This window comes from Canis lupus, chromosome 26, assembly GCF_011100685.1.
Source record: "Canis lupus familiaris isolate Mischka breed German Shepherd chromosome 26, alternate assembly UU_Cfam_GSD_1.0, whole genome shotgun sequence".
Taxonomy (NCBI): Eukaryota; Metazoa; Chordata; class Mammalia; order Carnivora; family Canidae; genus Canis; species Canis lupus.
In genome coordinates this window covers 16,052,033-16,079,009 of record NC_049247.1, presented here as the reverse complement: position 1 = coordinate 16,079,009, position 26,977 = coordinate 16,052,033, and the positions used below count along the sequence as shown (strand labels likewise).

The 26,977-nt window shown below is 45.8% G+C and overlaps 2 protein-coding genes across 13 annotated transcripts in view; one reads left to right on the top strand and one right to left on the bottom strand.

Moving 5' to 3' along the window:
* CIT (citron rho-interacting serine/threonine kinase) overlaps positions 1-11,002 on the top strand; it is a 165,206-nt gene extending 154,204 nt beyond the window's left edge. For all 12 annotated transcript variants that reach the window (XM_038575284.1, XM_038575288.1, XM_038575286.1 and 9 more), the window contains 5 exons: positions 405-485; positions 2,199-2,277; positions 2,401-2,580; positions 7,269-7,569; positions 8,575-11,002. In XM_038575284.1, coding sequence (XP_038431212.1) covers positions 405-485; positions 2,199-2,277; positions 2,401-2,580; positions 7,269-7,569; positions 8,575-8,598 — 665 coding nt within the window. In that variant the 3' untranslated portion in view covers positions 8,599-11,002. The remainder of the gene's footprint in view (positions 1-404; positions 486-2,198; positions 2,278-2,400; positions 2,581-7,268; positions 7,570-8,574) is intronic.
* A 4,650-nt stretch (positions 11,003-15,652) lies between these two features.
* PRKAB1 (protein kinase AMP-activated non-catalytic subunit beta 1) lies at positions 15,653-25,694 on the bottom strand. The gene is made up of 7 exons (XM_038575277.1): positions 25,171-25,694; positions 22,523-22,686; positions 21,220-21,313; positions 20,821-20,935; positions 18,580-18,713; positions 17,280-17,348; positions 15,653-17,028 (listed from the first exon to the last, which is right to left on the bottom strand). Exons 1-7 carry the CDS (start codon positions 25,327-25,329, stop codon positions 16,951-16,953), a joined length of 813 nt encoding a protein of 270 aa, XP_038431205.1. The 5' UTR covers positions 25,330-25,694; the 3' UTR covers positions 15,653-16,950.
* Positions 25,695-26,977: the final 1,283 nt, after the last annotated feature.

Here is a 26,977-nt window from a genome sequence, read left to right as displayed (position 1 = left end):
CCTCTTCTTTCTCTCCCTCTCCTCTCTCCTTTCCTTTCCTTCTTTCTTGGACTTTCTTTTGATGTTTCTCTTCATTCTTTTTATTCCTCCTCCTGCTCCTCCAACCCCTGCCCAATCTCTGGGTCCTCCAGTGTCTTCTTCTTCCCTGTGTCTGCGTCTCTATTTCTTCCCTTCCTCCCTGTCTCCTCTCTCTTCCTTCTTCCTTTGCTCCTTCTTCCCTGTCTCTCCTTCCTTTAACACATCTCTCAGAGATGTGGGTCAGCAAAGGTCCTCAGGTTTAAAGGTTCAGCTGAATCTGGCTGGTGGTCCCCTGGGTTCAATCCCTTATTCTTCTGTCAAAGTGTGTGTCATTGATACTGCTCCCTCTGACTTTGCTGCTGCCCCTGGGCTCCAACTCCTTGCAGAATTTGGGGTGTTCGTGGACTCTTACGGAAGACGTAGCCGCACAGACGATCTCAAGTGGAGTCGCTTACCTTTGGCCTTTGGTAAGTGATGCGAGGTATGGAGGTCTCTACTCTGCCAGCAGCTGGAGTCCTGGGAAGGCATTGCAGGTGGAATCCTTTATTGTTTAAGCACTGTGCTTGGAATCTATGTGTATTACATTAGACACCAAGTGCCACAGATCACAGTCACCTGAAGAGTGTTCAGGGCAAAGATTCCGATGCTTGATGAAAAACTGCATAAGCCAAACCCACCAGCCTTGTGAAGTATTTGTTAGGCTCTTATGATAAGAAAGGAGAGCACTCCTTTTATTTAAATCATTTCAAAGGCTGCAGAGTATCCCATGGCATAGCTGAACACCTGTCAATTAAACTAGTTCTAATTAGGCAGAGCACATAGGTCATGCTCATTCTTTTTGTAAGTGTAATCATTGCTGTGATGAATATCTTGCATTAAGCTTTGCACACTTGTCAAGTAGTATCTGCTGCTCATAAGCCCTAAAAGCAGAGCTGCTGGGTCAAAGCATAAATACCCATATACATAAACCCACACATATATACAAATATGTACACACATATTGATGTGAATGTTCTGAAACACTGTTATGGCTAAAATACCCGTCAAGGCTATTTAGTTAATCATTTGCTGCATAACATGTTCTAACAACAATTTATTATTGCCCAAGATGCTGAGGTTTGACTGGACAGTTCTGCTTCATGTGGTACCATGGGGGCAGTGGGATTAACTACAAAGTGCAAAATGGCCTCGCAAAATGGCGGCCAATCGGTAGAATTTGTGAGAACTCAGCTGGGGCTGGTGGCTAGAGGCTTCAGTTCCTCTTCAAGTGGGCTTCTTCCAAGAGTGCAAAAGTGGAAGTTGGCAGGCCTTCTTCCACCACATCCTACTGGTTCAAGCAGCCATGGGGTCAGCCTAGATTCACGGCAAGGAGGCTCCACCAGGGTCTGAGTAACAGGAGGCATGACAGACAAACAGTCTAATACCAAAGTCCTGGTTTACCACAAGGGATAATAGTGATAATCTCCTTTACCTTTTAAGACAGAAAAACTCCCATCATATCCTAAAGTTTAATTGACACTGTGATATAGACACCTAGTATTAAAACTAGAAATATTTAATTATCTATGAACCCAGTCTCTAATTTTTTTTTTTGAAAATGTACAACATTTTCAACAGTTTAACAGAATTAAACAGTTTAAAAAGGTATCCAATGAAAAGTCTCATCCATATAACCGGTCTCTCCAATTCTCCATCCCCATTCCCCCAAGTGGGGGAGAACAACTTCTGTTTCTACCTGTTCTGTTCCAGTGTTTTGTGCAAATACAGATGCATAAGAAAATATAGTCTTATCCCCCCACCACACACACTTTATTACAAATCAGTGTGGTGCCACACCACACATTACTCTAAATCTTGTTTTACACACTAAGTAAAACCGCACACCTTATGTATCAGTATATAGAGAGCTTCATGCATTTTTACAGCTGTGCAGAATTGCACAGATATACCATAATTTATTTAACCTATAATGTACCCTTGCTTTGGTTCCCATCTTCTGCTCTGACAACATGGCAGTGAGTAAACTTGAACATGCCTCATTACGTCTGCACATGGATGTGTGTGTGGGATAAATTCTTTTAGGTGGGATTCCTTTTTCCAAGGTTACATCACAGCCTGGGTTTGATTTTCTCTTTTAACCCTTCCTTGTTCCATGCTCCTCTTCCATGGTGACCATGCAGCCTACAGAGAACCCTATCTCTTTGTGACCCACTTCAACTCACTTGAAGTAATTGAGATCCAGGCACGCTCCTCTCTGGGGTAAGCATTGCCCCTTCAGGCTTTGAAAAGCTCAGCTGTTGGGGTTGGGTGTTGGGGCCAAGTGTCTGTTTTCTTCCCATCCTACCTCGTACCAGAGGTAAACTCTGATCTGGAACTCCACAGGACTCCTGCCCGAGCATATTTGGAAATTCCAAACCCACGCTACTTGGGCCCTGCAATATCCTCAGGAGCAATTTACCTGGCGTCCTCATACCAGGATAAATTAAGGGTCATTTGCTGCAAAGGAAACCTCGTGAAGGAGTCCGGCACTGACCACCACCGGGGCCCCTCCACCTCCCGCAGGTACCATACTTCTCTTCTTCACTGCAGGAGGCAGACTGCTTTTCTGTAACATAGAAGGAAGTTTTGCTAAACTGATCAAAGGTTTCCCAGTCTTCAAGCTCCAGGCACTCAATTCTTTGAGATATAGCATTAAAATGACTCAGTCCTTTACAAGTATCTGGGGAGTTTTTAAATGCCCCCTTGGAAAAGGTGGAAGGAAATGTCTAGTCTTTCTCTGTTGGGTATTTTCAGTGGCACCAGAATGGATCATGAATTATGCATTCATTGCTTTAGCAGATATTGTGCCATGCTAGTTGGGCTTGCTGTGGGAGGTATAGTGCTGAACAAACCAGATGCAGTCCCTCCCTGATAGAGCCCAGTGGGAGAGAGACATGAGCAATCAGGCAATTATAGCACAGCCTAGAAGGATGGGGGCTCTCACTGGGGTAGTGTTAGACACCTTGGGAGCCCGGGGGAGGGTTCTCAGCCTGCACGTGGGGGCCAGGGAAGATTTCCCAGAAGAAATAAGGCCTTCTATAGGGGCCATGCTATGCTTTCCTCTTTCTTTGCATGTCTTCTGATTTTTTGTTGGAGACTGAACATTTCAAATAATATAATGTGGCAACTCTGGAATTCAGGTCCCTCCCCTCCCTTGTTTGTTGTTGCTATTTATTGAGTCTCCTGGATTAAATCTTGTAAAGTCTATATTCTATGTTATGTGTAGCCATTCAAGTTTCTGCTTGGTTAGGTTAGTCATCAGCTAATGATTGGGCAGAGATTTCCTTTAATGCACCGAACCAGTAAGTCTCTCACCCTTTGCTGAGGGCTTCCGTGTGTGTGTGTGTGTGTGTGTGTGTGTGTGTGTGTGTGTGTATGGGCTCACAATGCTCAAAGTTAGCCAGAGTTGAGACACTGAGGCCTTCTCAGATTTTTCCTGGGCATTTGCAGAGCCCTGCCTCTGTGCGTGGCTTTCTAGGTTCTGACAAATATATGGAACTATTTCAGAATGCCTCATAGACCTCTTATTCCCAGATTTCCTTTTGAGTGTTTTAGCTAGCCTCTTCCCCAGCTGGTATCACTGCCTCAGGTATTTGCCAGGTTAAACACTTGCCGCTGATTATTTTTGATAAACATCTGGGAATAGGGCTTTCTCATGAGCAAACCCTGAGCCAGGTCAGATAAAAAGTCCTGAGAATGATACCCAGGGGCCAGGGGAGAGAAGGACTATTTTTTGGGACTGGGCTGGGGCTTTTTGGGGAGCTTCAATCCTGATCTCCCTCCAGTGGCTACTGTGGTTACAGGGCTGTTGGTTTCAAAACCCCTGCAGATCTTGGGAGAAAAGGGTTGGTAATAGGTCATATTAATGTGTCACAAAGCTTATTGTTCTTACTGAGATTCAGCTATTTTTCTTACATGAATGCTCTTGCTTTTTGAGTTGTTGCGAGTCTTTGGTTAATATCCAGAGCTCTGAAAAGTTGATTTTGACAGTTGTTGCCAGTGTACTTGCTACTTTTATGGAGGAACAAGTTTTTGGTGGTCCCTACTGTGCCATTCTGGAAGTGCTTTCCCCCTTTTTAAGACCAGTGATAGCACACTGCACATTCTTCTGTACCTTAATGTATCTTGGAGCTTGCTTCATGTCAGTTTCAGAAGTATTTCTTCATTTTTATTTTTTATGCCTACATAGCATTCCTTCATGTGACCTTAATCTATTTAAAGGTCCTTTAAATCCACTGCTCCTTTATCAGTGGATGTTTGGGTTGTTCACAGACTGTTGCTATAGGAAATTAAATGACTGTGCTTATGGCATTTTGCAGGATTAGGAACCTATCTGTAGGATAAATTCCTAGAAGAAAAATTGATGAGTGACATCAGATGTCCATTTCTAATTTTGATAGATGTTGCTGAGTATTCCTCCCTAAAGGCTATATCCATTTGTAATCCTACCAGCAGTACATGGAAGTGGGATGGACCTGGTCTTGACACAGAGGTCTATGAGCCAGATCCAGGTTGATGTGTAGGTTTGAGAAACACTTTTGGCTTGACCTTGCCTCAAGAGTAAATGCTCAAAGGGCTATAGTTCTCTCCTGAAAATGTCCAGATTTTCTGAAGTAGTTTCCAAGTCATGCCAAGAACAAATCAAAGTACTGTCATTAGATTTTTTTTTTTTTCCCTCGACTGCCTTACTAATTAGATGGCAGGCAACTTCCTTTTGAGACTATATAGTGTCTCTGTAAGAAGTTACTTATGCTGTGGTTGAAAGTGGCTGGTTCCTGTGAATGAGCGGCAGAAACAATGCTGTTGCTTTCATGCTGTTGCCAGGCATGTCGGAATATCAGCAGTCTTTGCCTGTCTCTTGGCTTTAAAATGGTCTTGTTATGCAGACTGCTTTGGCAGGTCAGAATGTAGAAGGCCAGCTTGGCTGAGTGTGATTCACCTCAGGCCTTACTGCCCTGGTCTGTTTAGCAGAGCAGGAATTATAACTCTATGCAAAAAAAAAAAAAAAAAAAAAAAAAAAATCCCATAAAATTGGCATGGTAGATTATTGGTCATTAATGGATACAGAGATGAGAGATTGCCCATTTGGCCTAGAATGATAGGTATTTTCTTTCATTGCATTAATCTAAGCTGACATTCCAAATGGTCTTCCTGGAGCCATCCTTCTTCCCCTGGGCATTGAGTACCTTCTTACTTGCTTTATGATGGGCCCCTGTGGACATATTTTATAATTTCTCTTCCATTAAAAATAGGTTTAATGTAATTCTCCTACTTAGAATTTATTTATTTGTTGTCTTCCATATCTTAAAGCCACATGACTAGAGAGGAATATAAACCTTTATTTCAAGATGTTGAAATCTGAGTTATCTCCAACTTTTCCACTGTACATGGAACACCAGGGGGTTCTGGCTTTCTGGGCATGTTATCTGGAATCTTTACAGTTTGAGTTGCACAGGGAAACTAGAGAATCACATGAAAATCTTCACAATGAACTGATCACTTATCAAATTATCTCTACTTTTCTGCTTCATGATAGTGTAGGAATTGGCAAACGTTTTCTGTAAAGGCCCAGATAGTAAATATTTTTGGCCTTGTGGGCCATATGGCCTGTCTCAATTATTCAACTATTATTGTGTGAGAGCAGCTATTGATAGTGCATATAGATGGGCATGGCTATCTTCCAATAAAACTTTATTTATAAAAATAGGTTATCTGTCCAGATTTGGCCTTCAAGCTTGCTCTAGAGTCACTCCTCCCCAGTAGATATCTTTGCTTTTCATTTGCTTTTAATTATGGGCATTGACAAAAGTGATTCTGGCAATTAAACCAATAACCAAAGGGGAAAAAAATCAACAAATTTGGCCCTTTTCAAAGAGAAGGATTTAAACATCAAGGGTTAAGATAGGCCTCTGGGAAAATCAGCAACACTCTCAAACATTTTTGAAGAAATGACTTTGACTTTAATGCAGAAGTCCGACATGGACGAAAAATATGTCATCGAGCATATTAGCATACAATTTTGTTGCAAAAATTAGAGCAAGATAAATCAGTATGTGATTCATCCTTGGCTCATTCTTAGAATCAGCATGTAATTCCAATTGTAATTTAGGTTTTAAAAATAACGAGGATAAATTTACTTTCCTGATTTCTACTTTTATTTTCTGAGATAAAGCCCCAATCAATCAAAATATGTTCTCCAAGTAATATTCTCTATCAAATGTGCCCATTTTAAGTAGGTTCCCTTTTCCTAGCTCTAATTATGCTGAGATGATGAAGACTGAGTACTTTTTCTGCTCATCGGAGTGGGAAGGAATTGACTCTCCATTCTGTTTCTGGATCTCACTTCTTCAGAGAGGTGGCTAGGGCTGTATCTGCTGAAATCTTCATTTGAAATATCTAGACAGAGGCTGAGTGGAGAGTTGGATTGGCTGTACAAAAAAGCCCTGATGTTTTTAATTGTTTGGTCAGTCACCGTCAACCTTTGGGGCCAGGGACATGTTTTGAGCCAACTGTACCGTTTTTTATCTGTCCTGCTCGGTTTTCTAACTCAGGCCTGATCTCTACACCTCTCATATCAGTATTGGGTGCCAAAGAGGCTTAGAAAGCCACCTGGAAGGAGGGGTGACTGAACACCAGGTCGAAGAGTGGGACAGATACAGCAGCTGACAGTGCCAACTACAGGCTTTCTCAAAATTGCTCCCTTTGCATCAAAGGCCTTATGGCAGCCTCAACCCCTAAATGAAGACTTCCTTCTGTGCTTTCTAGGCTCTGCAGAATACTAGGTCAGTAGGATACAGGGTGGGCCTTAAGACATCAGACTGACGCGGCTCAGAGTCCCGGCTTTGTGGCCCCCTAGCCCAGGCCAGGCCCCCAGCCTGTTTCCATGTTCTTGTCTGAACAATGAGGGTCATTCTGGTTCCCAGCTTGTGGAGCTGTTATGATGATTTAATGAGTCAGAGCACATGAATTGCTTAGCACAGGGTCTGGCACACAGTAGGTGCTCAGGAAAAGCCTACACCAAAACCAGGAAGCTTGATTTTCTTTTGTCCTCTTTCTCTGTCCTCACTACCAAAAGAAAACAAAAAGCCTGAAGAGCTTCAGGTGGGATCTTTTCTACTAAAGATTGGGGTGTGGGCGTGGCTCAGGAGGAAAGGGACCTTGTGGGGTTGTGACTTCTCAGCTCCACACCTCCCTTTCCTGTTGCCCCACAGCCCCAACAAGCGAGGCCCGCCAACGTACAACGAGCACATCACCAAGCGTGTGGCCTCCAGCCCAGCGCCACCCGAAGGCCCTGGCCACCCTCGAGAGCCAAGCACACCCCACCGCTACCGAGAGGGGCGGACAGAGCTGCGCAGGGACAAGTCTCCGGGCCGCCCCCTGGAGCGGGAGAAGTCCCCAGGGCGGATGCTCAGCACGCGGAGGGAGCGCTCCCCTGGGAGGCTGTTTGAAGACAGCAGCCGGGGCCGCCTGCCTGTGGGAGCCGTCAGGACCCCACTGTCCCAGGTCAACAAGGTGAGGCACCATCTTGAGGCCCAAGGAGTGACCAGGGTTGCTGAGGGCCCTTCAGGGCCACTGTGGTTAAAAAAGGGTGGGGGGATTTATTATAATTCAGATTTTTCAGGACATATAGCCAGTTTAGGAAGAAAACGTATTTAAGAAGAGGCCTTTCAAAAAAAGAAGAGGCCTTTCTAGGCAAATGGATCATGAGTACATGTGTACCTTAAAATGTAATAGCTACCCAAGGAGTATATCGTTCCCCAGAGACAACCAGCATTAGCAGTTTCTAGAGATATTCTATACATAGAAGCAAATATGTATGTATATTTTCCCCTCTTAAACACGAATGATAGGATACTACCCAGAATATTTAGGCCTTATTGATACACATATACAAATACATACATCAAGAATTTTTTCAAAAGGCTACATAGGAACTGTTAACAGTGGTTGCTTTCTAGAACTTTGAGCCCTTTGAAATGTTTAAATCGTATGCATGTATTATCTATGTAGTTTTTAAGTTAGTGAATGAAGAGATGGAGGGAGGTGTTGAAGATAAGGGGGCCCCCACATGGGGGAAGGTCTGAGTGCTTGGTGCCTCCTCAGGCAGGCTAGCCAGTTCCAGGGGCCCCCTCTGGGCAGCACAGCCACCGTGCTGTCCCAGGGATGGAGAGTAGGGCTGGTTTCCTAGGTCACATTCTCCTAATATCACCTGCAGGTCACTGTGGGGATTCCTGCCAATAGAGAGAGGAATAGCCAATGTTTCTTCTTATCGCCTCTGATTCACTGATAAAATGGGGGCCAGTGTGTGTGTAACAGAGATATATCTATAGCTTTGGAGAATTTTCCGTGAATTTCATTCCCTGATAAACTCCAAGCTCAGCAGCTTGGCTCTGCTCTCTGGTGTCACACCTGGCTGCACGGAGACCAGGTGTGGTACGCTTCCTTCCGGGCTGGTACAGGGTGAGCCCAGGGACTCCTGGCCGCCTCAGTTGAAACCCTTCCTTGTTTTGTTCCTAGGTCTGGGACCAGTCTTCAGTGTAAATCTCAGCCAGGAAAACCAACTCCTCATCTTAATCTGCAGGAAAACACCAAACACTCTAAGGAACTCTGCTGAAGGGGCCCCCGGCACCCATCTGCTCAGCCACCCCAAGGCACAGCTGGGCCCAGACCCGCCTCAGTGTGGACACCCTGCATCCAGGTGGTGCAGGGGCCAAGGCTCTTAGGGGCCGCCGGCGCCTTCCTGCGGTCATTCTCTGTGCACTTTGTTACTCTTTCAGAGCATTCATAAACTTTTATACCTAGCTCGAGCCTGTACCAGTTCATCAAAGAAAACCAACCTGCACTAACTACAGCGTGGTTAGAATCCTATTTAATAGCTACTTTAAGATCCTAGGATTGGTTGGTTTTCCTTTTTTTTTTTTTTTTTTTTTTTTAAGACAACAGAATTCTTAATAGATTTGAATAGCAATGTATTTCCTGTTGTAGTCATTTTTAGCTAGAACACACCATCAGGTCTTTGCTACGGAAACGTATTGTAGAAGAGTCCCCACCAGTTGGCTAACCTCCTGCACTCATGTAGGTTCATTCTTGTTCCAGTCCATCCTCACAGATGGCCCTGTTTTACCCAGGGTGACATCTTAGCCAAATGTTTACTGTTCTCATTGCCTTTTATGGCCTTGACGACTTCCCCTCCCACCAGCTGAGAATGTACGGAGGTCATCGGGCCTCAGCTCGGAGGCAGTGACTTGGGGCCAAGGGACCTCGAGGACCTCTCCCTCCCTGCCCCTCAGCATCATCTCCCCAGCCTGCTGTCCCTGCTTTCCATGTAGCTTTGGCCAGGAAAGCATGCAATAGACTTGCTCGGAGCCCAGCATTAATGAGTCTCTGGGTCCGGGAGGGGACCGGGGGCACCCACCCCCTGTTCACGACAGTGCGTTGTTCTCCACCCTGGGATGGGTAGAGACCCGTCCGGGAGTTCTGCATGGCGGTTCACTGCATGTGCTGCCCCCCGACCTGGCTGCCCCCCTTGGGTTGCTCTGCCAATGTACTAGTACCATACCATAGCTCCCGCTGAATTGAGACCCTCTGACCACTTGCCAACTCACTGGCCACAACAAGCTGCAGTCTGTAGCACTGAACAAACAAACCAAACGCTCAAGCCTTACGACCAGAGAAGGATTTCAGCAAACCACCACCTCACCCTTTCACGCTTCCCTGCCAACTCCCTTGTGGATGACTCTGTGTTCACACAAAATCCAGCACGGTTCTACCCCATGAAACTGTGACTTCCCAAGTGAGCCTTTCCCTAGGGCTAGACTAAGACCAGGAAGTTTGAGAGAGCCGCAGCCCCTCCTCCACCTCTGCTGGGGTCGGGAGGTCCTCCTTAGGTGCAGCGCGGCTCACACGGTTTCTCTCTACCCGCTACCAGAATGCGAAATTCCTGGCAACCGGTAAAGAACCAACCTAGAGGCTTTGCAGTTGGCAAGCTAACTAGCGGCCTTATTTCTGCCTTTAATCTCCCACAAGGCATCTCTTGCTTCAGATTCTCCATGACTCTTAGGCACGCCTCGAACAACCAAGTCACATCCTAGGTAGGCTGGAAGGTAGACCTGTTTCCACCACTGCAGGTGAACATGACCACATTTCAGCCCGCATCGTCCCCGGTTCAGATCACTTTCCAGATTGCAACCTGGCCCAAATCCCAGCTCCTTCCTGCTCGTCTCTTAACCTAAGTGCTTTCTTGTTTGAAACGCCTACGTCCCTCCCTCCATGTTGTTGCACCCTTGGCAGGTGTCATGCTGTTGTGTTTTATGTGTTGCTTGGAGTCTTTGGGGTCATACTGCATCCCCTCCCTCCCCCAGGGCAGATCAGACTGAATGTTTGCTGAAGTTTTTGTCTCTTGGTCCACAAGTATTTGGAAAGGTCACTGAAAATTGGTCTTTCAGTCTTGGCATTTCATTTAGGATCTCCATGAGAAATGGGCTTCTTGAGCCCTGAAAGTGTATATTGTGTGTCTCATTTGTGAAATGCTTCCTGCTATAGAACTAGCTCAAAAGACTGTACATATTTACAAGAAACTTTATATTCGTAAAAAAAAAAAAAAAGGAAATTGAATTGGTTTCTACTTTTTTATTGTAAAAGGTGCATTTTTCAACACTTACTTTTGGTTTCAATGGTGGTAGTTGTGGACAGCCATCTTCATTGAGGGTGGGGAGCTCCGTAGGACCACCAAGACGCCAGCAGGAAATATCGGACCACGAAATTGCAGTCAAAAGCTTATTAGCATAAGTTAAGATTCTAGGTCTCCAAAAGTACAGGCTTTTTCTTCATTACCTTTTTTATTCAGGATGAGGAAAAGAACACAAGGAACAATTCAAGATCCACCTGGAGAGGAATGAACTTTGTTGTTAAACAATAGTGAAATAAAGCAATGATCTAAAATGTTTGCTTTCGTGCAACGACCTCCTCTTTTCTTGAGAGACCATAAAAAATCCTAAGTGTTGCGCCAGTGTCAGCAAGGTTTGTTATCATGACACGGGACCTTGCTTCCTTTTTTGTGGGGGGTCAAGGGAGGGCTTTTTCTCTGGGGTCGGGGAATGACACGGCTCAGAGCATGCTGCTCTCCTGGCATCAAGAAGTTTGGCAGCATTCTCTCCAAGAGTGGAGACACTGTTGAAGTTTGGTCGTTATTTCCAGTGAACCGTGAGCTGGCTGTTACGTCGCTGTATAGGACTGCGGAACTGGGGGGACTCCTAAGGCAAACAGGCCATTTTGAAAGACTTACTTGAGAATGGATTACCTTGTCCTCTTATAATGCAGCTAACCAGGAAAACCAGTCACCTTAAAATTTCTCTCATCCACTAGAAGGCCATGGGGATTTAATGACGTAGATTTCCTTGGAAGAGTTCAGATCAAGGTAATTTAAAATGTAAATACTTCTATTTTTAACTAGATGGATTTTTAGAGTCTGCGAGGTAAATTTTTTTTGTGATTTTTTTTTTAGTATAAACTCTGCTTGATCCAGACAAGTATCAGTTTTGGCAAATGGTGGTTTCTTTCATAGTTCCAGTTTCTTTCATGCTTCATTTCCAATGAAGTAATCTGACCACAGTCACAATCTTATTTTCAGAGTTGTAGCTGACATGGCTTGTTATAGGAACCATAGTTGCAATTCTGTTCTACTTTACTATTGGAGAGAAAAATCTGCCAAAGGTCATAATTATAAGAAGGGGAATAATCCAGAAGATGAACAAGTAAAACATTGGAACCTTTCTTTCCTTATAATACTGGAAAAGTCCATTAAATACCAACAACCATCTCAGTTAATGAGAATTCTTGGCAGCCAAGGAATACTTCAAAAAGCGTAAGTAAACTGTTCCAAAAGGAATGTGCCAGAAAGCTTCTCTGGACCCTAAGGAATGACCTCAAAGAAACAACCGACAGATTACTTAGCCACACCATAAAATGAGGCCCAACCTTCCATGGTGCCACCACTTTTTTTTTTTTTTTTTTAAGATTTTGTTTGGAAAGAGAAAGCACAAGTGAGGGGGAGGGGCAGACGGAGTAGGAGCAGCAGACTCCCCCCTGAGCAGGGAGCCCCATGTGGGGCCCTGAACCCAGGACCCCAGAATGACTTGAGCTAAAGGCAGACACAACCAACTAAGCCAGCCAGGAGCCCCACCCTTCCTTTTTCTTAAACAGAATCAGACATCACATTTTCTGTGCTTTCAACTTAATTTTCATGAGACTAAAGATGCTGATTGCACAGCAAAGTCCATAATCATGAAACTAGGATTTGGAGACCTAGGCCAAAAAGAGATAACCTGCTTAATGGAGCTCAAGTTTTTCTTCAGAACTGGGCCTCTTGAATCTGATCTGCTTTAGAAAACATCCATGCAGATTTAAGTCTAAAGCTTTAAGACTAGGCCTGCAAGAGTGGGAGCAGCTAAGCTTCCACTCATAATACAGCAGTTGGATAGGCCTGTTCCAGTGGTTCTATATCATGGGACTTTGCGCCCCTCCCAAGGACGTCTGACGTCTGCAGACATTTTTGACTGTCACAACTGGCATCTAGTAGGTCCTACAATGTACAGGGCAGCCCCCATGCCCCCACAGAACTTCTATCAGGTCCAAGAGTCAGTAGTGCCAACCTTGGCCTGTTCTAGTCAGATTTCTCTCTGGGCGGTTTAAATATTGCTTATGATGTCTACAGCATGGAGACTGGTTCTAGGCACACAATGTTTATATGAAACAAATGTTTTATCACTTGCCTAACCAAATATTGCTTTATTTTCCAAAGCTGCGGAGGGTGAGGCTAGTGGAAATCTAGTACAGTGTCGTTCACTTGGCTTTCCGTTGAGTCTGTCAATGATTAATGGAATTGTTTGCCCCGAAGGTCTTACTGAAGGTAAAGGAAAGAACTTCGAAAACACTTTACTACTACATGCAACTCAGGCTGTCTTTCAGGGCACTCCACAAAGGAAAATGAAAGTTGACCCAGGGTCCACACAATTTTCCAGAGGAGATGAGTGAATTCACTCCAGGGCTGGCAGAGAAGGTAGCAGTGAGGGCTGACATCTTCACCCAGGCAAAAGCCTTTCACTGTACCGAGGACAAAAAAGCCTAGGAGTGGAGCTGACCCAGAGACAGGGTGGGCCCCACACACGGGGGCTCTGGCTCCTGCAGCTTTCAGCATCTTCTCCAAGGGTCTCGCTCACAGCAGGGACGGCTCTCAGGAAGGCCCTGCAGATGTCATTACAACAGTAGGGATGACCTGGGCTTTAGAAGAAATGTGTGTGCACGCTCATAACTTATTTTCTCAAGACAATTATCATTGGTGTTTGGGTCAGAAGGCTCTGGCTTGTTCCTCCACTAATATGCTGATTGAGAGAGGTGCTAAGGAGGGATTCTTCGGAAGCTGGGTGGCGAGGTGAGTGGCTCACAACTAATCCTTGTTCATTCATTCAAACTGTAAACACTGGTGAAGAATCAGGTATTCAGAGAACCAAACGAATGTTCAGCAATAAAATTGTGCTCATCTAGAAATAATGGGAGTTGAGAACCAAATGACATTTTACTCTTCCCTGAAGTGGTTGTCTCTGACCTCAGCCATAGATGAGATCACTGTAATGTTCTGGGTTTTCAATCTTGGTTTCTGGAGTTTGGAAGTTTCCTACTTGAGTGAAGGGCCATGTCTTTCTTTTCTGGCCTCTTGACTTCCTGTTTGTGGCCGTATCCCATCCATGTTGGAAAGGCTTTGTGGCTCCCAACATGAAAAGAGTCTGAAGATCATCCAGTCCTAGTCTAACCCCTCTCATTTTTCAGGGGAGGAAGTCAAATTAAGAGAGGCCATGTAGACCTGCCCAAGGTCACACAGCTAATCATCACCTGAACTGGATCAATATCCCTAATCTCATTCCAGCATCCACACTCTGGGAGGGAATGGTGGGGGGAACAGCCGACTCCAACATGAAGTTAGGCTTTGACCTGACTTCAGAGCACCATTGACTTCTCTCACATTTATACCGTTAAGTGAAGCCTGAGGTAGGAAAGAGCTTTGCCTGGGTCCTTTGATCTCTGGTTTCAGTATTTTGACATATGGTTCTATTGACCCAATACTATTTTACATGTTAGTAATGTAAAGGAAGGCCTTTCCTTTGGTTCTATAAATTTATTTGTGTGTACATTTCCAGAGGGAAAAATACATCTTTATTCAAAAGCAATTTGGGTTAAGCTTTAACCATGTGACCAGTCCTTACCCATAATGGGAATGCTAATAGAGAAAGCATTGCCTGGGTCATAGGACACTTCAGTTCTACATTTGGCTTTGCCCCTGTGATTTGGGTCTCCTTTTCCACATCCGTGAAATCATTTCCATTACCTTTAGCTTCTTGGGTATTGAGGCTTTTTTCATTTGGGTTTGTGAGCAATCTTCTGAACCATAGGAGAGTTGCTTTGTGTTGCCTTTTAAAGGAAAGTCTTCTAGACGCACAAACAGCTGAAGAGAATGCAGATACCATGATCCCAGGTGGTGGCTGTCTCCCTCAAGAGTCCTCCGGCTACCGGGCTACAGAGGGCTCTTACAGGGTTTACTGGCTTCCAATTAGTTTTTACATTGATTTCCAAGTTCATGCTGTTTCCCCCACAACCTGGAGCCTCTCGCTTCCTCTGAGCTGACGCAGGCTAGCAGCCATATTTTCTAATCCCCCTCACATCCAGGGCAGAGCTGTTCTGGTCCAACTCCTGCAGGGGTCCCACACCAGGCACCCTCAGTCCCCACTGCAGATCTAGGGGCTGTGCTCACAGATGACTAACATGGCCATGGTCTCTACATTTCTGGTGCTTGAAGAGACCCCTTTTATACTTTCGAGCTTAGGTAGGTGTTTTTAATTGCATTTAAAAAATACTTTCCCCAGTTTTGGAAAGAGGATTCTTGCCTATTTCCATCTACCAAAGAATCTCTAAAGTCCTTAAAATCTAGGGTTCCCAGAGTGAGACAGCTAATTACTGAGGTAGGAAAGCTTTCTAGGCTACTTGCTACCTCAAGTGGACCAAATGACCCAGAGGTTCCCTTTCTCTCATAAATGTATGTTTCCTGATGCCCGGGAAGGAAAGGCTTTAATTAAAAGAACATATGTAATCTTTCATCTTTTTGGTAAAACAGAGCTCCTTTCAGCTGATGGGAACAACTCTGGTGTCTTCCAAGCAGGTATCAAGATCTCAGGATCCCATGGTGCTCCCAGATGAGCAAGAGGCAGCAGAACCTCTGACCTGGGGATGCCACCAACCTGCCCAAACTGGGAGCCTCTCCTCGGCTTCCCTCATGACTCAGTGGTTCAAAGCTCAGTTTTACAGGCTCCTTAACAGCCTTCCAAATTCTGTGCGCAGAATGGGTAGGTCAAGGGGATGTTCCTCAGCCATGGGGGCAGCTGGAGCTGCCCTGTCACTCACCCTAGAGTACTACAAGGATGGTACCATTTCAGCGAGTGCCAATATGTGATAAAGACTGAAAAGCACCAAACTGAGTAAACCTTGGAAGAGTTCCAGTCTCTTCTCCAAATGACGGAGTAAAATCAAAACTTCCTCCAAGCACATGTTCTGTTATCTTTACAAAGCTTTATTGAAACCTGTACATCAAGGTGACAATAATTCAGTGTTTGGAAAACAGTAACAAAAAAAGGGTATCCCAGACTCAGGTTTACCAAATAAATACTGGAAACCAGGGAGCGTGTTCCTCCATCTCTGGGCAGGAACACAGGGCCTGACAATAGCTTCTGCTGACCTGGGGACAGGAACCTGTGCTAATGGGCACATCTGCAGCATCTTCCCAGAAACCATGCCCAGCATAAAGAGGTTTGCTTTGGTCCAAAGGATGTCTTCCCAACACAAATTTAGAAGGCTGCTGTTAAGTTCTAAGTTCCTTCCAGAGTAAGCAACAGCAACTGCGACAGCCTTCACTGCTAGGTAGAGACAGAGGTCCTGAGCAAGGCAGCACAGGCTAGCATAGGGTGCTTCTCCAAAGTTTTCATGGTAACACTGCCACCTCATTTCGATTAGAATAAAAAGCTGGACAACCCTCCAGCGAACAGTGGTCAGTCCTCAGGATCATCTGGCTAAATGGAGAAATCCGGCAGCGGTTTTCAAAGTCTGTTCTAAAAACAGATTATTGCTGAATACAGTTCACATGATCTATATTCTAGGTGGGGTGATTTTAAAATTGCCCGAAGGCCATAGAGTCAGCCACCTCTGGTTGAAAACAAAAGTACACAGTGCACGTAAGCATAAGAAACAACTGTAAATCTTCACCTGGAAATCAGACAGGTTCTAATTTCTATAGAAATCATACCTCCCTGGAGCAAAGTACCGGAAACAATCTATTGCTTTGATTTCAGAGGACCGGCACTTACTCTTAGCTCCAAAGCCAGGCCTCAACAGGGAGGGACAAGCTGATGGCCTTAAAAATGCATGTATGATTAAGAGTTGTGTAGCCTCACTCCCTGCTTCCTGGATTTTACCAGCAAAGTGGCTGGTGTTCATTTTTGGCTTAAGAAGAATCTCCACAACCAATTCAGAGGATGTATCTTCAGAGCTGCACCTGTCCTCATGCACTGTAGTGTGGGGGCTGCAGACTTTCCACTTTCCCTCGCTCTGTTCTCAGCTCTGGTGAGCGCCGGGGCTCACTGTCACTGGGTGCTAAGAGGACTGTTACAGACGGAGGCGCTTTGGGAGCTGCCAGGCCTGGAACAAACCTATGAGCAGGACTATGGCGGGGGTGAAATGTCTTATTAAGGGTGTGAAATGAGAAATATACAGTCTGTTCCCTCTAGTCGAGCACATGCACGTGTGGGGCCCGGTGGCACTGTTCTCTGGGGCCCACCGCTGGCTCCCAGCTCTTCATATGGGCTTGTATAACAACGTGGTGACATACTTTTTCTTGTACCGGTGGGTCGCGCTGAGCACCATCACTCCATCCTGAGGAAGAGGGTGGAAATGATCAAAGGCAGGACTAAGTCAAGGGCTCAAACTTTAGTCTGTGTGTGAATCATCAAGGGGGCTGAATAAAAACAGAGTCCTGTTCTGTCTTCAGAACCGGAACCTGTGGGTCTGGATCAGGTCCCCGAAGCTGCCCTTTAGTGAAGTACTCCAGGTAATTCTGTTGCTGGGGGGGGCCTCAGAGCACACTTTGAGAAACACAGCTCTAACAGCAACAAACGTGTCATTACCTTGATAGAGAGTGCGTAGAGGTGGTTCAACATGACATGGTTGGGCTCAGGGAGCAAAGCTGGATCACACTGTGAGAAGCACAAAAGCAGATGGTGAACATTTAGGATTTGGCAATGAAGAAGGTTCTCCCTTTATCTCAGAGCACTGGGTACCAACAGAAAGGAGGCAGGCTCTCATGCCCCTTTCTGCTTAAGCTGGGCAGTGAGTGGCTCGTCTAAGGTGAGAGGTGAGGTGATGGGGGATCGTGCCTCATGCTCCAACTAAGGGGAGCTCCCTGTGGGCTTGCTGGATGCATTTCCCAATATGCGTCTTGGGCAGGCTTAGCCTCTATAGAGGGGACCATGGCTCTGTCCTGATCGAAAGGGAAACAGGAAGAAAGAGTTGTCCAATGAATGCACTTTTAGAGAAAGCAGCAAGATAAATCTATATTAAACATTCCCGAGCAGTGGACTGCAAGCTCATGTCTGTTAAGACTCGGGGAGCATAAGGGATGAAGTGGATAATCGGGGTGGGGGGTAGGGGCACATGGCACCTGGTGCGTGGAGAACAGTGAATCCCCGGGGAACAAGCCATGACTGCCGTGGGGGCGGGGGGGGGGGGGGGGGGAACACCTGCACATGTATGCATTCAGCTCTTTATCTTAGCACACCTGTACACACTTGTATGTGGAGCCCAGAGCAGCATGGGTGCTTTATTACCTCATAAACGTGAATTTTAGGAGGTGGCTTGATAAAACACGAGAACATCCAGATTCCCAAGAATTAGAGCCATGCTGTGCTTATCTACTTAAATGAAATGGGAAATTAACAAGGTAATAATGCGGTGCTCCTCAGGATCTAGGAGGATATACACTTCTTTTTATGAGGACTATCAATCTCCTTGAGAAAATGTGTGTTACCCAGATACCTCACATTTGGAACCAGGAGCACTGACGTTTTTGAAAGCAAGTGATTAAGATTCAATGCTAAAATGTGGGGGCCCGAGGAGGAGTTCCATTTGGTAGCTTACCAAGAAGGGGTGGTTATGTGTTTCATTACGATTTACAAGGAAGGTGCTGAGGCAGGAGTGAAACGTAAGGAAGACAAGTTCAGAAAAGCTCTGTGTGATGGGAAAGCAAGAGCCACACTTGGGGAACATCTTGCTGGCTGTGCCCATCCCCACAGTGGAGGGGGACCCCAGCAGTTAACACCGAGGGGCAACAAGGAAACCTTTTTACCAACTGCTTTCTCAGGTGTGGTCAGAAAGGGGAGCAGCAGCACAGGGCCACAGAGAATGGTCCTGGCAGATGCCTGTACTCACAGAAATCCCCGTGTCCTTGTTCAGGATGACCTGGAGCAGATGCGGAGGGAGAATGGGTGGTGCTTTAAACCGTTCTTCTGGTTTTGAGACATAGGGCTCCTGATGATAGGGTCCTGGTGGGGAGCTGGACAGCTCTGTTGGGAGATGGTGACAGGATATTTACTTTGAAAATTAGGTGTTTTAGGAGCAGTCTTGTTGAATTTGTGGCATCATCTAGTTTTCCTTATCCCCTCAATGTAGAGTTATACTCCCTTGGAGACTATACAGGCCCCAAGGGTGAAGAGGAGAGGCAATGAGAAAACCCTCTGGGATTTGGGTGACTGGCATAAAATCCAGCAGTGAGCTCGGATGCCCTGGCAGCAGACAGCAGTGGTGGCGAAGCTGGTGATTCTGGGTCAGGCTAACAAGGAGGCTGCTCATAGTAACCTAACCAGACAGGCCCCTGCAGAATAATGCTCCTCGCCTTGGGCTGGGCTGGCAAATACCACAAAGAAGCTCAGGGCTTCAAGTGAGGCTTAAGCAGCCAAGTCCAAAGTCTGAGCACCACTGGCCAGAATAAAACAGAATATAAAGCAGACTGTTTATACAGAGTGACAAAGAACAGGTTATTTGAGGCAACAGGACATTTCAAAACTAAAACCAAAAATAAAAAATTTGAAAACCTGATCTCTATAGGCTCTTTGACTCTACCATCTTAGGTTCTTTTCAAACTCTTGCTTGAGTGTCTTGATTATACAGATATATTAAGAAGCTTCTAGAAGGCAGTGTTCCACAAGGCTAGAGGCAACTCACTTAGCGATGTATGGCCAGCTGGAAGGGACTGAGCTGTTTTTCAATGGACACCTAGGAGGGGTTCTGGTCACCTGATCCTTGGGACTCTCCAGAATAAATCTGATACGCTTGGGTTCTGCCAATTCCCTTGACGTCATTTTCTAGGGTGCAGGCTCCCTTCACACGACCCAACCATATGACAGCAGGAAACTGAGAAAAGCATTAAGTGCAGAAAACTGAGCCATTAGGAGTAAATATATATTTTGAGAAAGTGAGTACCTAAATATGAAGTCTATGCAGAGCCGAATGTTGGCTTACCGGCAGTGAGGGGCCAATTTTCTTTCCCCAGGTGGTCTAAGCTGCAGAAACTTGACTAAAAGCTACGGTATGTGGCCTAAAATCACATGTACCAGTAAGTAGGGGATATTTGGGCATTTCCTCCAACCCCAATTCCCACCTATCTGAGAAAGAAACAAATGACTTCTCTAAAACATTAGCTATCCAGAGAGAACACCATTTTTGGATTTCCCATTCCTGCTCAACAAGCTGGCTTTTCAGCCACAGCAAATCCACCATGGTCAATTTACCACTGTGGTTCCTGAACTGGTAAGAATAAGAGATCCTGGTGGCAGAAACTCCAGGCCCACCCAGGTGACAACAAAGAATTATTCTGTAAACAACTGAACCCATCTTGTTAGATTAGCAGGTACAGTCCTGGGCAATCTTTTTTGCTGCCTCCCACAGGGGTCCAGAAGTTATTTAAATCCCTACAAGAGGCAGTAAAGTCAGCACTGACATTTTAGATTACAACACATCATTGCCCCTGAATCGTATGTATTGTTTCCTCCTGTGGATCTGGATGGAAAGCAATTTACTCAGAGCTTGATGACTGGCTGACTCCTGGAAGATGGGAAAGTTTTACCAGGCTGGTACCAAGCAGGCTGCACAGTTAGCCTATTTCCTGTGGTGAGCCTCCTTCTCCCCCAAAGGGAGTCTAAGAAGGTGCTAACATACCACATGAGGAAACTGAGGGGTCCATTTACCATCTGTCAGGCTGAAACTCTTTAGGGAGGCACCCCCAGAGGGTCGTGGGCCGGGAGCTGGCAGGCTTCCCCTGAACTGGCTCATCACCAACCCAGTACAATGTTCCAGGGCCTCTTGGGCCCTGCCCCTGGCACGAGATCAAGCTCTGGTTCTGTTTCCACTGTCTGCTCTCGGTGGCTAAGCAGACCTACCAAATACCGGAGATGAGCGCGGGGGAAAAAAAATGACTTACAGCTCCCTTGGAGCTAGATTTCAACAACCTGACCTGACAGAGTTAGGAATTACTTTTGTGGCTCATCAGGGAGCTACAAACATCCACCCGACTGGGCAGCTTGAGCTCAAGAGTGAGAGGCAAGAGAAATAAGAGTATTTCTAGATTGCATAGCCCCCACCTGCACACACGTGGTATAAAATAACTGTTCATACCAGACACATCGGAGCACTTTTGGGAATCCACCATTAAAGCATCAAATACTTCAAAGTCAGTTTTCTTCACTTGAATGATGTTGTTAACTGTGCCAAGCTGGCTGGTTACTATTGGCTGGGAAGAGACAGACAGGCAGAAATCATAACATGGAAGGTCTCTGGAGTTATTCTTTTGAGGATTTTGAATTCCTGGCTGGAAGGTCTCACCTCCTGGCTAGCCAATCTGCTCCTCTCCATCAAGTCTGCCCGTAAGTCTGACCATCAGCACTGCTAACTAGCTGAGCCACACACAGGGACTTTTTACCAGCAGGACAAAGGGACCTGGCACACTCGATAAGGGAAAATGATTTGTTTGGATTGTGTAGGCAGTCAGAGGACCAAAGGCAGGAGGTAGAGTACCTCAGAAGGGTCATGTGTCCACTGACCATCCACAAAGAACTTGTACTGATGCTCTCCTTCAGGCAGGTCCAGGATGGCTACAAAGTTATTGTGGCTGCAAGGGAAAAGGAAGCAGAGGATTTTAGCTGGGTGAGCTGCCCTCTTAAGCTTACTTACAAAATCAGCCATCGAACAAAACCAAAACTTTCTATGTAAAGCCAAGAGTTCAGCTGCAGAAGAATAAACACTTTTAACCACTAAAGACAATTCAGTAGAATGATCTCTTTCTAGAAAAGCTGTAAGGAAGCAGCAGTGCAAGAGGGTGCCTTGAGGATTCACTTTGCTCAAATGCAGGAATAATCCCCATTCCTATCATCAAAAGGTCAACAAACAGGCATGTGTCCTTTTCAACTTGCAGGCAAAATACCACCTAGCAACGTGGATGCCAGAGGAGGACAGCAAGTCAAGATAAACTGCATGCTGCAAAGTTTTATTCTTTGTCAGTCTGCCTTGGGCAGGAGATTGGATCGATTTCACAGGATCCACAAATAGGTCTCTAAAGAAACTTGCTTCACTACTAGAATAAGGTTCCAGGAAAGCTTTGTTTTGCTGACTTACAATGACTTGTAACTGCTGAGTGTCTCCCTCCTATACTGACCTCACCTCTGGCAAAGCATGTGGGCTGTGACAGTATCAGGCCTGACCTAGCAGGGCACAATTTCTCCCTCTGTTTCATCAAGAGTACTCATGAGTGAAGACCCTTTTATAGTGACAACTTGAGACACAAGTTCCATGCTAGGATTCCTGATCAACTATTTTATTAATGATACCTATATAACAGGTCCCTTCCAAACAAAAGTAATACACAGAGAATCAACGTTAGAAGGAACCTCAGAGATTATCTGTTCGGTATTTCCTTCCTACAGATAGGAACCCTGGGACTCAGGTGTCACTGAGAGGTTAGCTCAGCCAATAGTGGACTCAAATCCCAGTCTTGAAGATTCACAGCTCAATGCTCTCTCTCCACTGCACTAGGAACAGATTTCTCTCTTTCTACAGCAGAAGTCTTGCCTAAGCAAACACACAGCTGCATATCTGAAGTCAAAGACGTCTGTGAAATACTCATAACTGAGAGATGTTTTCTTCTAAGCGTGCTCTAAACCTAGAGACTAACTGGGTGTGGGGTGTGAACCTTGTGAATTACTAAGCAAAATTATTTTCCATTCAGCATCTATTTTATAAAACTATCCTTTTCTATTCCCCATTTAGAAACCAGAGTATCCCTGAATTAAGACAAATACGTGAATACTGCCCAGGCAATTACCTTCTTGTGAGGGGAAGTTTACTCCAGTTGTTGAAGGACCCAGATAAGTAAACTTCCTTTCCGCCTCCCGTCCATCGAAATACTGTTGGCCGAGCCTGGGCCGGGGCTTTATCATTCACTTCCAGATCGTGCTGCCAGGCCAGGAATTCCTCCTTCTCTGGAGCCTAGAAACAGAACAGTTTGCTGAGGGACAGGAAGCCACTAGTGAGCTCCCTACAATAGATAGGTACTCTAATGTGGACAATTCATTCTAAAGAGGCAGCAATTACTACTTAGGTTCATATTTAAGCTCATTAACTTGATAGCTGTGCCTTGCTCTCCCCACTTGCAAAACGGACCTAACAAAAGCAATCGTTTCTTACAGTTGGGAAAGACTGAATGAGAGGGTCCATATAAAACGCTCTGCGTAGTGTCTGACACACAGTAAGTACTTAATAATTATGAGCTGTCAATACTGTTACTAAAGAGATCTACACCAAAACATTAGGAGAAATTGCAGAACTCACTTGGAGGAGAGTGCAATGAATTCAAGACCAGATTGGTAAATGTCATTCATTTTTCTTCCCTTAATTAACAAGATTTGAAGTACATGAAAATTTATCAGGGACAATTCCAGAGCTGTCAACTGGAAAACTCATAAATCTAGATTCTAAGGGAAAAAATATTTAAAGTGACGTCCAAGACACTGGGAAAAAAAGGTAAGACCATAGTCTCTGACCCTCTGTATGGCAAACAGAAACTTCTAGAGCAGAAAGTGCTATGTAACTGAGGTATTGCGAAATAAGAGAGAAATAAACACACCCAACTCTGGGTGAAATATATGTGCTTATGGATCTTTTACATATTTCCTAGTCAGAAGCCAAAGACATTAAAAGAGCAGGAATTCCAGGCTGGGAGAGACACTTAAAGGTGTTGCTGAGCGAGCTTTTAAGACCTTCACTTCAAATACTGACTGGAGCTTATCTTAAATGACACTTGCATTCTTTAAAGATTGAACAAGATCTACAGATTAAAGAATAAGGACTGGAGTCCCCTGCCACTGAGAAGGTGATAACTAACCACAGCCAAAATGGTGAAGTAGTGTAGCTAAAATAATCCACAACTTTTTTGGGGAGTTTCAGGCATTCAATCCAGTGAGTCTGCTGCATCATTTTAGTAACTTTGGAAAAAGTGATAATGGACACTATCTAAAATCAAGAAATTATCCAGAGATCCTCTGTATGCTAAACGTTTCTCGTAGGAATTTTGGAAGAGCAACAACAGCTACTTCTCGAAGAAAGTAGTTTGGTTCTTAAGGTGTCTTCAATAGCTGTCCTTAGGCCACAATTATTTCTAGGGGAAAGGATGTCAATCACTGGAGAAACAAGATTCCAAAGTTCACTTCGTACGGAGCTCCTCAGGAATGCAATGAAAATCACAAAGCAGGTGCAAATCACAGGACAGACGGCCCAGTAAAAGCAGACTCCCTAGAGTGAGACTCAAAGCCAAAAATCCAAGTGAGGATTTAAGATAGTAATGTGATCACCAAGCCCAACATCTGAGAAAAAAAAAATATGAGTAAAGGTGGAATGAGTTGCCAGGCAATTAGCCAAATGGGCAATGATGACTAATATGCATGATTGATGATTAATGTACTAACAGAGAATATACTGGGCTGGGGAGACACCTTGATTCTTCCTAAAACTACTCTGTGGCATTGTCCTTACGGGATCAGTTCTTCCCTTCTTAGGATATACCACATGCTTATCAGCTGCCAAAACCACTAGGTGTCCTTGGCTTTGGTGACCAGGCCTGGGCCCTGCAGCTGGAAACACAAGACCCCATCAGGTGGTTAAGAGAGATGTGGCTGAAGCAGGAGTCAAGACTCATCTTCAAAGTTTTGATGAATTAAAGCAGATTAGGGTAGGATGTCCAAATCTGGCCTGCAAAAATATTTGCTTTGGTCTGTTTAAAATATGAAGTCCTACTTACACACCAGGAGAGAGAAGGTGAGCAGCAGCTGGCTGCCCCCTTTCCAGGCTTACACTGCCCTCACCCACTGACCTCCCAAAGTGGAATTCCTTTTATAGGGACCGCTCTCAAGTAGCTCCCTGAACCAAAAGTTCCGGGAAAAACAAAACACCTCCGGCACCCGCAGGGGGCTGTGCAACTCGACTTTCAGCTTATACACGGGCTCTGGGTTGTCTCCGAAATCGACAATAAACTGCAAAACCAGCTACTAGAAAAAAAGTGCCAGGCTTTTTTTTTTTTTTTTCCTAATAAAGGTGAGGAAAGATTTCTCAAAGCTGTGAAACTAATTATACCTAAGAGGAAAGCAGAGACTGGGGCTCACCTGCTGCTAGCTCAACGATCTTAATTAATTAAGGATCTGAAACGCCTGTCCCAGCGCTGCTTTCTCCTTAATGATGTTAAACGAAGTTAGTGCCTCCTCCCTCGGGGTGACTGTCTCATCGGTAATTAGACACAGGTTCCTGGACTGCTAAGAGGGCTCTTACAGGGCCATCTGGCTTTTAAGCGCACGGAGTGAAGCATCACCTCCGTCCCACCTGCGATGGGTTTTAATTAAGAGGGGACGCGGCGGGGACTCTAGCAGAGGGCTCCTCCCCCTCAGTATTAGTCAACGAGGGCCGGATCCCCGCCGCCCCCACCTTGATTTCCTCGGAGTGGAAGAGGTCGGCGTCCTCGGGGCTGTCCATCAGGATCTTGGGCCTGTCCCCGTCCTTGGCGCCCCCCGAGCTGTCCCTTCGCGGCGTCTTGTGGCCGCCCTGCCGCTCCAGCGCGGCCCGCTCGCTGCTCGTGTTGCCCATGGCGGGGTCTCCGGGGACACCGGGAAGCCGGACCGGGCCTCACTCCAGGGAAGGGGCCGGGGACTCCGGCAACCAGCGGGTCACAAGCAGGTCACTCCTCCCCGCCCCCCGCGGAAGGAGTCGGAGCCCCAAGTGCCACACCCCTCAGGCGAGGGTTCCGGGCCGGCAGCCGGCTCGAGGCGGGTGAGAAGGACGGCGACGCTTCCCTACCTCGCTGAACCCAAATCTCCCGAAAATACCTCGGCACTTCCCCGACAACTCCCCCCACCTCTTAGCAACTTCCGCTTCCGGCGCGTCCGCGAGTCACCGGGGATCCGGAGTGGGGGCGGTGGCGGCCGGCGAAGCGCACGGGGCTAACTCGACCTCAGTTCCGCTTCCGGTCCGGCTTGGCTCGGTCGCCGCGCTCTGAGGAGGCCTCCGCCCGCCTCGGAGCGCGCAGGCGCAGTCGGCCGCTAGGGCCAGACCCAGGACCAGCCTGCTGAAGGCCGGCAGGGGGCGTGCCAGCGCGGGGTGTCTCTGCGAAGAAGTGAGTGATGCCATTCACTATTTTATTTTTATATATATTTTTTATTTTTTTTTAAAGATTTATTTATTTATTTGAGAGACAGAGCTCACAGAGGGAGAGGGAGAGGGAGAGGGAGATGCAGACTCCTGAGGAGCAGGGAGCCGGAGGCGGGGCTCGATCCCATGACTCCGGGATCATGACCTGAGCCAAAAGCAGAGGCTTAAGGGACTGAGCCACTCAGGCACCCTACTATTAACTATTTTAGCCATCTTTGCCCACTTCCAGCTGACTCTGTACTCAGCAGCCAAAAATGTTGTTAAGGTGCTAATCTAATTAAGAGACTCATCGTATTAAAGCCCGTTAATGCGCTAGCTCCCAGGGCTGTGAGTGCCTTAGACTCGCTGCCTGCATAAAATGCAGATTCCCCGGCTCGAAGCCCCAGAAATTATGATTCCAAAGCTCTGGAGTGGGTTCTGCATTTTAATAAGCACTCCAGGTGATTCTGAGGCAAGTAGCCTTGCAGGTGTTTGAGAAAATGACAGACCATAAGAGTTTTGGAAATTTCTCGCAACTGAAGGGTCATAAAACTCTGGAGTTATTAGTGTATTTTTATTTTTTAATTTAAAAAATATTTATTTGTTTGTTTATTTATTTATCCATGAGAGATGCACAGAGAGAGGCAGAGGGAAAAGTAGGCTCCTTGTGGGGAGCCCCATGGGGGCTGGATCCCAGGAACTGGGATCGCCACCTGAGCCAAAGGCAGATAGATGCTCAACCACTGAGCTACCCAGGTGCCCTTAGTAGTATATTTTTAAAAAATTGAGTGCACAGCCTTTTGGTAGATAATATTGAAAGATATTTTATAACCACTTTGGTCACATAATTCTGCATAAAATTAACTTACTAGCGTTTGTCACTTATTGTGGCCAGTGCTTTAGCACACATTGTGGTCCTAAAATATTCTAATCTTGCTGTCAGCCACTGTCATGGCTTTTTTTCGGGGGTGGAGGGGGTTTTTTGTTCTTGTTTTTGCTTTTTGTTTTGCATGTGAGTATCTCAAAAATACTTTGTACTTGCTGGGCCAGCAACCATCTATTTGATACCTCCAAAGTGCCAGGCACTGTGCTAAGAAAATGGGAGAGA